The following is a 10999-nucleotide window of genomic DNA, read 5'->3' as shown; positions in this document are numbered from 1 at the left end:
AGTGGTCACTCCATTGGTCACTCCGCTGGTCACTCCGGTGGTCACTCCGGTGGTCACTCCGGTGGTCATTTTTGGTGTTTCCTCCCCGTTTCCGCAGATTTTTACAACCCCGAGCGCGACGCCGCGCCCGCGCACCGCTCGGACTGCCCGTGCTGCCGGCCGGAGCCCGAGTGGACGCGCGAGGAAGAGGAGGGCGCGCCCGGAAACCGCGACGAAGGCCCCGAGGAGGAGGAGGAGGGAGACGCCAAAAACGGCGACGAAGGCCCCGAGGATGAGGAGGGAGACGCCAAAAACGGCGACGAAGGCCCCGAGGATGAGGAGGATGGAGGCGACGAAGGCCCCGAGGATGATGAAGGTGGAGCAGGGGATGAAGGCCCCGAGGATGATGAAGGTGGAGCAGGCGATGAAGGCCCCGAGGATGATGAAGGTGGAGCAGGCGACGAAGGCCCCGAGGATGAGGATGGAGGAGGGGATGAAGATTAGGGGGGGGAGAGGCTGAGGAGGAGGAGGAGGGTGGGGAGGAAGATGATGGAGATGATGACGATGATGATGATGAGGAGGAGGAATTTTGGGTCAAAAAAGCCCAAAACGGAGCTTTGGGCCTCCATGATGATGATGATGAAGATGGTCTCCCTGATGAAGATGAAGATGAGGATGATGAAGATGAGGAGGATTTTTGGGTCAAAAAAAAGCCCAAAATGGACCCTTGGTCCTCCATGACGATGATGAAGATGAAGATGATGATGGCCTCCATGAAGATGATGATGATGAATTTTGGGTCCAAAAAAGCCCAAATGGGACCTTTGGTCCTCCATGATGAAGATGAAGATGATGAAGATGATGAAGATGATGAAGAATTTGGGTCAAAAAAGCCCAAAATGGAACCTTGGTCCTCCATGACGATGACGATGATGAAGATGGCCTCCATGAAGATGATGAAGATGAAGAATTTGGGTCAAAAAAAGCCCAAAACGGACCCTTGGCTCTCCATGATGAAGATGAAGATGATGAAGATGATGAAGATGATGAAGAATTTGGGTCAAAAAAGCTCAAAATGGACCCTTGGTCCTCCATGACGATGATGAAGATGAAGATGGCCTCCATGAAGATGATGATGAAGACGATGACCAATTTTGGGTCGAAAAAAGCCCAAATTGGGCCCTTGTCCCACCCCACCCCCACCCAGAGCCTTCCTCCCTCCCCTCCTCCCCCTCGCCCCTCCCCCAATAAAGCCCCGCCCCCTCAGCTTTGGCCACTTTGGGTTCTCTTGACCCCACGATGACCAATGTCCACTTTGGGTTCTCCTTAACCCCACGATGACCAATGTCCACTTTGGGTTCTCCTTGACCTCCACGATGACCAATGTCCACTTTGGGTTCTCCTTGACCCCACGATGACCAATGTCCACTTTGGGTTCTCCTTGACCCCACAATGACCAATGTCCACTTTGGGTTCTCCTTGACCCCACGATGACCAATGTCCACTTTGGGTTCTCCTTGACCCCACGATGACCAATGTCCACTTTGGGTTCTCCTTGACCCCACGATGACCAATGTCCACTTTGGGTTCTCCTTGACCCCACGATGACCAATGTCCACTTTGGGTTCTCCTGACTCCCACGATGACCAATGTCCACTTTTGAGGGTTCTTCTTGGTTTCCATGACCAAGACCCACCTTTGGAAGGTTCTCCATGACTTTACTGACCTGAAAGTCCATTTTTGGGGAGTTCTCCATTGTTTTGATGACCAAAACCCAACTTTGGGACTTTCTCCTTGACCTTGATGACCAAAACCCAAATTGGGAGGATTCTCCATGATTTTAATGACCAAAACCCCAACTTTAGAAGGTTCTCCATGACTTTAATGACCTGAAAGTCCAACTTTGGAAGGTTCTCCATGGTTCCCATGGCCAAAACCCAACTTTAGAAGGTTCTCCATGGTTCCCATGACCAAACCCCGACTTGGGAAGGTTCTCCATGGTTCCCATGACCAAACCCCAACTTGGGAAGGTTCTCCATGGTTCCCATGACCAAACCCCAACTTTGGAAGGTTCTCCATGGTTCCCATGACCAAAACCCAACTTTGGAAGGTTCTCCATGGTTCCCATGACCAAAACCCAACTTTAGAAGGTTCTCCATGGTTCCCATGGCCAAACCCCAATTTGGGAAGGTTCTCCCCAGTTCCCATGACCAAAACCCAACTTTAGAAGGTTCTCCATGGCTTTAATGACCAAAACCCCAACTGTTAGGGGTTGCACGACCCAAAAGTCCAACGTTGGAAGGTTCTCAATGGTTCCCATGACCAAACCCCAACTTGGGAAGGTTCTCCATGGTTCCCATGACCAAAACCCAACTTTGGAACGTTCTCCATGATTTTAATGACCAACACCCCAACTTTTAGGGGTTCCACGACCCAAAAGTCCATCTTTGGAAGGTTCTCCGCGGTTCTCATGACCAAAACCCAACGTTCGGGGCTCGCCACGACCCCGATGACCACTGTCCACCTCGGGGGGCGTCTCCGGGCCCCCCGAAGCCGCCTCAGATGCGGAAGCTCTCGGCCTTGCCGTCGATGTGCCGCAGCCTCAGGTAGACGTCGGTGCCGATGCCCTGCAGCGACTGCAGCACCAGGGACCCCCCCAGGTACTCGGCGTAGGCGCGCGACGTCGGCAGCCCGAAGCCGAACCTGGTGGACACCGAAAATTCCCAAAAGCGGCCCCAGATGATCCCAGAAATCCCAAAAATCCCATGGAATATCCCAAAAATCCCACGGACCTCCTGAATCCCACCCCAAACCCCCCAGAAACGCCACCAAAACCACCCAAAATGTCCCCAAAATCCACCCCGAAGCCAAACCTGGGGCGACACCGAAAATTCCCAAAAGTGGCCCCAGATGATCCCAGAAATCCCAAAAATCCCACGGAATATCCCAAAAATCCCACGAAATATCCCAAAAATGCGACGGACCTCCAGAATCCCACCCCAAATCCCCCCAAAACCACCCGAAATGTCCCCAAAATCCACCCCGAAGCTGAACCTGGGGCGACACCGAAAATTCCTAAAAGTGGCCCCAGATGATCCCAGAAATCCCAAAAATCCCATGGAATATCCCAAAAATCCCACGGACCTCCCGAACCCCACCCCAAATCCCCCCAAAACCACCCGAAATGTCCCCAAAATCCACCCCGAAGCTGAACGTGGTGGACACCGAAAATTCCCAAAACTGGCCCAGATGATCCCAGAAATCCCAAAAATCCCATGGAATATCCCAAAAATCCCACGGAATATCCCAAAAATCCCACGGACCTCCCGAATCCCACCCCAAATCCCCCCAAAACCACCCGAAATGTCCCCAAAATCCACCCCGAAGCTGAACCTGGTGGACACCGAAAATACCCAAAAGTGGCCCCAGATGATCCCAGAAATCCCAAAAATCCCACGGAATATCCCAAAAATCCCACGAAATATCCCAAAAATGCGACGGACCTCCCGAACCCCACCCCAAATCCACCCAAAACCGCCACCAAAACCACCCAAAATGTCCCCAAAATCCACCCCGAAGCCGAACCTGGGGCGACACCGAAAATTCCCAAAAGTGGCCCCAAATGATCCCAAAAATCCCCTGAAATGCCCCAAAAACCCCATGGAATGCCCCAAATCCCACGGCAGGGGTTGTCCCAAATTTTTGGGGGTTGTCCCCAATTTGGGGAGGGGTCCCCAGTTTGGGGAGGGGTCGCGGGGGTCCCCTCAAACTCCCCCAAATCCACCCCAAAACCCCCCAAGTTCCCCCAAAACCCAACCCAGGGTGTGTCCCCAATTTTGGGTGGATGTCCCCAATTTTTGGGTGCTGTCCCCAATTTCCGGGGGATGTCCCCAATTTTTGGGGGGTGTCCCCAATTTGGGGAGGGGTCCCGGGGGTCCCCTCAAACTCTCCCAAATCCCCCCCAAACCCAACCCTGGCCATTGTCCCCAATTTTGGGGTGGATGTCCCCAACTTTTGGGGGTTGTCCCCAATTTCCGGGGGATGTCCCCACTTCCGGGGGATGTTCCCAATTTGGGGAGGGGGTCCCTGATTTTGGGAGGGGTCCCCGATTTGGGGAGGGGTCCTGGGGATGCCCTCAAACCCCAAATCCACCCCAAATCCCCCCCAAACCCAACCCTGGGCATGTCCCCAATCTTGGGTGGATGTCCCCAATTTTTGGGTGCTGTCCCCAATTTCTGGGGGTTGTCCCCAATTTGGGGAGGGGTCCCCAATTTGGGGAGGGGTCCCCGATGTGGGGAGGGGTCCTGGGGATGCTCTCAAACCCCAAAACCTCCCCAAATCCCCTCAAATCCCCCCCAAACCCAACCCTGGGCATGTCCCCAATCTTGGGTGGATGTCCCCAATTTCTGAGGGACGTCCCCAATTTCTGGGGGTTGTCCCCAATGTGGGGAGGGGTCCCCGATGTGGGGAGGGGTCCCCAATTTGGGGAGGGGTCCTGGGGATGCCCTCAAACCCCAAAACCTCCCGAAACCCCCTCAAATATCCCAAAAACCCAACCCTGGGCATGTCCCCAATTCTGGGTGGATGTCCCCAATTTTTGGGTGCTGTCCCCAATTTCTGGGGGTTGTCCCCAATTTCTGGGGGTTGTCCCCAATTTGGGGAGGGGTCCCCGATGTGGGGAGGGGTCCCCGATGTGGGGAGGGGTCCTGGGCTGCCCTCAAACCCCCAAATCCACCCCAAATCCCCCCCAAACCCAACCCTGGGCATGTCCCCAATCTTGGGTGGATGTCCCCAATCTTGGGTGGATGTCCCCAATTTCTGGGGGTTGTCCCCAATTTCTGGGGGTTGTCCCCAATTTGGGGAGGGGTCCCCGATTTGGGGAGGGGTCCCTGACCCGTGCATGGGCCCGGGCTGGCCGCTGGCGTCCATGAGGCTGCGGAAGGGCCCCCCGAGGCGCGGGTCCTGCGCGCTGGCCTCGGCCGTGCTGAAGTGGTACTCGGTCACCTTGTCCAGCAGCTCGTGGGGGATGCCACCGCCGCGGTCCGAGATCCTGGGGACATTTGGGGACATTGGGGGACATCGGGGATGTTGGGGACATCGGGGACACTTGGGAGATCAGGAACATCGGGGACATCAGGGACGTTGGGGAGATCGGGGACATCGGGGACATTGGGGACACTTCGGGACACTCGGGGACATGTGGGACATTTGGGGACATTGGGGATGTTGGGTTTGTCCAGCAGCTCGTGGGGGATGCCACCGCCGCGGTCCGAGATCCTGGGGACATCAGTGGGGACATTTGGGGACGTTGGGGACATTTGGGGACATCGGGGACATCGGGGACGTTGGGGACATTGAGGACATTCGGGACATCGGGGACATCGGGGACATTGGGGACATCGGGGACATTGGAGACGTTGGGGACATCGGGGACATTGGGGACATCGGGGACGTTGGGGACATCGGGGATGTTTGGGACATCGGGGACGTTGGGGACATTGAGGACATTCGGGACATCGGGGACATCGGGGACATTGGGGACATCGGGGACGTTGGGGACATTGAGGACATTGGAGACGATGGGGACATCGGGGACATTGGGGAGATTTGGGAGATTGGGGACATTTGGGGACATTGGGGACATCGGGGACGTTGGGGACATCGGGGACGTTGGGGACATCGGGGACGTTGGGGACATGTGGGACATTTGGGGACATTTGGGGACATCGGGGACATTGGGTTTGTCCAGCAGCTCGTGGGGGATGCCACCGCCGCGGTCCGAGATCCTGGGGACATCAGTGGGGACATTTGGGGACGTTGGGGACATCGGGGACACATGGGAGATCAGGAACATCAGGGACATTGGGGACATCGGGGACGTGGGGGACATTGAGGACATTGGAGACGTTGGGGACATCGGGGACATTGGGGAGATTTGGGAGATTGGGGACATTTGGGGACATTCAGGGACATTGGGGACATCGGGGACATCGGGGACATTGGGTTTGTCCAGCAGCTCGTGGGGGATGCCACTGCCGCGGTCCGAGATCCTGGGGACATCGGGGACATCGGGGACATTTGGGAGATCAGGGACATTGGGGACATTTGGGACATCGGGGACATTGGGGACATCAGGGACATCAGGGACGTTGGGGACATTGAGGACATTGGAGACGTTGGGGACATCGGGGACATTGGGGACACTTCGGGACACTCGGGGACATGTGGGACATTGGGGACATCGGGGACATTGGGGACATTTGGGATACTGGGGATGTTGGGGACATTTGGGGACACTTGGGGACACTTGGGGTGACTCGGGGACACTTGGGGACCTTTGGGGACACTTTGGGGACATTTGGGGACACCTGGGGACACTTGGGGACACTTGGGGACATTCGAGGACACCTGGGGACACTTTGGGGACACTTGGGGACTTTTGGGGACACTTGGGGACACTTTGGGGACCTTTGGGGACACTTGGGGACACTTGGGGACACTTGGGGACACTTGGGGACACCTGGGGACATTTGGGGACCTCTGAGGACACTTGGGGACACTTTGGGGACATTTGGGGACCTTGGGGGACACTTGGGGACACTTGGGGACACCTGGGGACCTTTGGGGACACTTTGGGGACCTTTGGGGACCTTTGGGGACACTTTGGGGACATTTGGGGACACTTGGGAACACTCGGGGACACTTGGGGACACTTTGGGGACTTTTGGGGACACTTTGGGGACACTTGGGGACACTTTGGGGACACTTGGGGACACCTGGGGACCTTTGGGGACATTTGGGGACATTTGGGGACACCTGGGGACCTTTGGGGACATTTGGGGACACTTGGGGACACCTGGGGACACTTTGGGGACACTTGGGGACACCTGGGGACACTTTGGGGACACTTGGGGACATTTGGGGACACCTGGGGATCTTTGGGGATTTTTGGGGACACTTTGGGGACCTTTGAGGACACTTGAGGACACTTGGGGACTTTTGGGGACACTTGGGGACACTTTGGGGACCTTTGGGGACACTTGGGGACACTTGGGGACTTTTGGGGACACTTGGGGACAGTTGGGGACACTTGGGGACTTTTGGGGACACTTTGGGGACACTCAGGGATCTTTGGGGACACTCGGGGACATTTGGGGACACTTGGGGACACTTGAGGACATTTGGGGACATTCGGGGACACTTGGGGACACTCGGGGACACTTGGGGACACCTGGGGATCTTTGGGGATTTTTGGGGACACTTTGGGGACCTTTGGGGACACGGGGGGACGCGCGGTACCGGATGACGAGGTCGATGTCGTTGTTGGCGATCGTCACCACGATGTCGGGGACGTTGTAGGGCGTGTCCAGGTGGGACTCCATGGTGGCCCTGGCACCCCGAAATGGCACCGGGGTCACCCCAAAATGTCACTGGGGTCACCTCAGGGACCCCAAAATGTCACCGGGGATCCCCAAAATGGCACCAGGGTCACCCCAAAGTCACCGGGGTCACCCCAAATGCACCGGGGTCACCCCAAAATGGCACCGGGGTCACCCCAAAGTCACCAGGGTCACCCCAAAATGGCACCGGGGTCACCCCAAAATGTCACTGGGGTCACCTCAGGGACCCCAAAATGTCATCGGCGACCCCAAAATGGCACCGGGGTCACCCCAAAATGGCACCGGGGTCACCCCAAAATGGCACCAGGGTCACCCCAAAGTCACCGGGGTCACCCCAAAATGTCACCGGGGTCACCCCAAAATGTCATCGGGGTCACCCCAAAGTCACTGGGGTCACCCCAAAATGGCATTGGGGACCCCAAAATGGCACCGGGGTCACCCCAAAGTTCTTGAACCCCCAAAGCGCCAGAAAACCCCCCCAAAATCCCCCAAAATTGCCATAAAATCCTCCCAAAATCCACTTTAAACCCCAAAATCCCCCCAAAATCCCTCAAAAATCCCCCCAAAAATCCCCCAAAACTCCCTGGAATTGCCCAAAACCCCCGGAATTTGCCCCAAATTCCCGAGGCCGGGCACCTCATGGCGTTCTTGGGCCCCCAAAATGCCATAAAATCCCCCCAAAATCCACTTTAAACCCCCAAAATCCCCCAAAATCCCTCAAAAATCCCCTCAAAACTCCCCCAAAACTCCCCGAAATTGCCCAAAACTCCCCGGAATTGCCCAAAACCCCCGGAATTCACCCCAAATCCCTGAGGCTGGGCACCTCATGGCGTTCTTGAACCCCCAAAGCGCCATAAAATCCCCCAAAATCCCTCAAAAATCCCCCCAAAATCCCTCAAAAATCCCCCAAAATCACCCAAAACTCCCCGGAATCGCCCAAAACTCCCCGGAATTGCCCAAACTCCCCGGAATTGCCCAAAACTCCCCGGAATTGCCCAAAACCCCCGGAATTCGCCCCAAATCCCCGAGGCCGGGCACCTCATGGCGTTCTTGAACCCCCAAAGCGCCATAAAATCCCCCCAAAATCCACTTTAAAACCCCAAAATCCCTCAAAAATCCCCCCAAAATCCCTCAAAAATCCCCCCAAAATTCCCCAAAACTGCCCGGAATTGCCCAAACTCCCCAGAATTCGCCCCAAATCCCTGAGGCCGGGCACCTCATGGTGATCTTGAGCACTGAAATCCCCCCCAAAGCGCCATAAAACCCACCAAAATCCACTTTAAACCCCCCAAAATCCCCCCAAAATGCCTCAAACTTCCCCAAAATCCCCGGAATTGCCCAAACTCCCCGGAATTCGCCCCAAATCCGCGAGCCCGGGCACCTCATGGCGTTCTTGGGCCCCTAAAGTGCCATAAAATCCCCCCAAAATCCACTTTAAACCCCCAAAATCCCTGAAAATCCCCCCCCAAATCCCCCAAAATTGCCATAAAATCCCCCAAAAATGGCCCAAAACTGCCCGGAATTGCCCAAACTCCCCGGAATTCGCCCCAAATCCCCGAGCCCGGTCACCTCATGGCGTTCGTGAACTCCCAAAGCGCCATAAAACCCCCCCAAAAATGCCATAAAATCCCCCCAAAATCCCTCAAAAATCCCCCCAAAATGGCCCAAAATCCCCGGAATTGCCCAAATTCCCCGGAATTCGCCCCAAATCCGCGAGCCCGGTCACCTCATGGCGTTCTTGGGCCCCTAAAGTGCCATAAAATCCCCCAAAATCCACTTTAAACCCCCAAAATCCCCCCAAAATCCCTCAAAAATCACCCAAAACTCCCCGAAATCACCCAAAACTCCCTGGAATTGCCCAAATTCCCCGGAATTCGCCCCAAATCCGCGAGCCCAGGCACCTCATGGCGTTCTTGGGCCCCTAAAGTGCCATAAAATCCCCCAAAATCCACTTTAAACCCCCAAAATCCCCCAAAATCCCTGAAAATCCCCCCCAAAATCCCCCAAAATCCCCCAAAACTGCCCGAAATCCCCCAAAACTCCCCGGAATTGCCCAAAATCCCCGGAATTGCCCAAACTCCCCGGAATTCGCCCCAAATCCCTGAGCCCAGTCACCTCATGGTGTTCTTGAGCACCCAAAATGCCATAAAATCCCCCCAAAATCCCCCAAAATTGCCATAAAATCCCCCCAAAATCCCTCAAAAATCCCCCCAAAATCCTCCCAAAATCCCTCAAAAATCCCCCCAAAATGGCCCAAAATCCCCGGAATTGCCCAAACTCCCCGGAATTCGCCCCAAATCCCCGAGGCCGGGCACCTCATGGCGTTCTTGGGCCCCCAAAGCGCCATAAAACCCCCCAAAATCCCCCAAAATTGTCATAAAATCCCCCCAAAATCCCTCAAAAATCCCCCCTAAATGGCCCAAAACTCCCCGGAATTGCCCAAAACCCCCGGAATTGCCCAAACTCCCCGGAATTCGCCCCAAATCCGCGAGCCCCGTCACCTCATGGCGTTCTTGAGCAGCTCGGGCAGGACGTAGTCCAGCGGCAGCGGGATGAAGGGGAAGCGCGCGGCCACGTGGCCGTTGATGCGCACGCGCGGCGCGTTCCCGTACTGGTGCTCGCACAGGCGCCTGGGCAGGTGAGGCACACCTGGGTGACCTCACCTGAGTGACACCTGTCAGTCACGGTCACCCCTGTCAGTCACGGTCACACCTGTCAGTCACTGTCACACCTGTCAGTCACTGTCACCCCTGTCAATCACTGTCACCCCTGTCCTGTCGTCATTGATGGGCATTGGTGGTCACAGACACACCTGGGGCAGGTGAGGCACACCTGGGTCACACCTGGGTCACACCTGGGTGACACCTGGGTGACACCTGTCAGTCACGGTCACACCTGTCAGTCACTGTCACACCTGTCAGTCACTGTCACTCCTGTCCTGTTGTCACTGATGGACATTGGGGCTCACAGACACACCTGGGGCACACCTGGGTGACCTCACCTGAGTGACACCTGTCAGTCACGGTCACCCCTGTCAATCACAGTCACCCCTGTCCTGCCGTCATTGATGGGCATTGGGGCTCACAGACACACCTGGGTCACACCTGGGTGACCTCACCTGTGCCACGCCCGTGCCACGCCCGTGCCACACCTGTGTCACCTGTACGATGGCCCCGGCCAGCCGCAGTCACCGACGGTCACCCGCTGTGCCCCCGGTGAGCGAGTGCCCAGGGGTGCCATAACCGCCCCCAGGTGTGCCCAGGTGTGCCATAACCGCCCCCAGGTGTGCCCAGGTGTGCCCAGGTGTGCCATAACCGCCCCCAGGTGTGCCCAGGTGTGCCATAACCGCCCCCAGGTGTGCCCAGGTGAGTGCCCAGGTGTGCCCAGGTGTGCCATAACCGCCCCCAGGTGTGCCCAGGTGTGCCCAGGTGTGCCATAACCGCCCCCAGGTGTGCCCAGGTGAGTGCCCAGGTGTGCCCAGGTGTGCCATAACCGCCCCCAGGTGTGCCCAGGTGTGCCCAGGTGTGCCCAGGTGTGCCCAGGTGTGCCATAACCGCCCCCAGGTGTGCCCAGGTGTGCCATAACCGCCCCCCGGTGTGCCCAGGTGTGCCCAGGTGTGC

General features: G+C 56.7%; 1 protein-coding gene across 2 annotated transcripts in view; it reads right to left on the bottom strand.

The window, feature by feature from the left end:
• Positions 1–2318: 2318 nt before the first annotated feature.
• The window catches only part of LOC137465659 (branched-chain alpha-ketoacid dehydrogenase kinase-like), a 42222-nt gene continuing 33541 nt past the window's right edge, over positions 2319–10999 (bottom strand). For both annotated transcript variants that reach the window (XM_068177723.1, XM_068177724.1), the window contains 4 exons: positions 9881–10009; positions 7279–7368; positions 4874–5029; positions 2319–2682 (listed from right to left, as the gene is read on the bottom strand). In XM_068177723.1, coding sequence (XP_068033824.1) covers positions 2538–2682; positions 4874–5029; positions 7279–7368; positions 9881–10009 — 520 coding nt within the window. In that variant the 3' untranslated portion in view covers positions 2319–2537. The remainder of the gene's footprint in view (positions 2683–4873; positions 5030–7278; positions 7369–9880; positions 10010–10999) is intronic.

Source organism: Anomalospiza imberbis, unplaced genomic scaffold (genome assembly GCF_031753505.1).
Source record: "Anomalospiza imberbis isolate Cuckoo-Finch-1a 21T00152 unplaced genomic scaffold, ASM3175350v1 scaffold_100, whole genome shotgun sequence".
In the NCBI taxonomy this organism is placed as follows: domain Eukaryota; kingdom Metazoa; phylum Chordata; class Aves; order Passeriformes; family Viduidae; genus Anomalospiza; species Anomalospiza imberbis.
The sequence above is the reverse complement of the archived record's forward strand: the minus strand, read 5'-3'. Positions and strand labels throughout refer to the sequence as shown.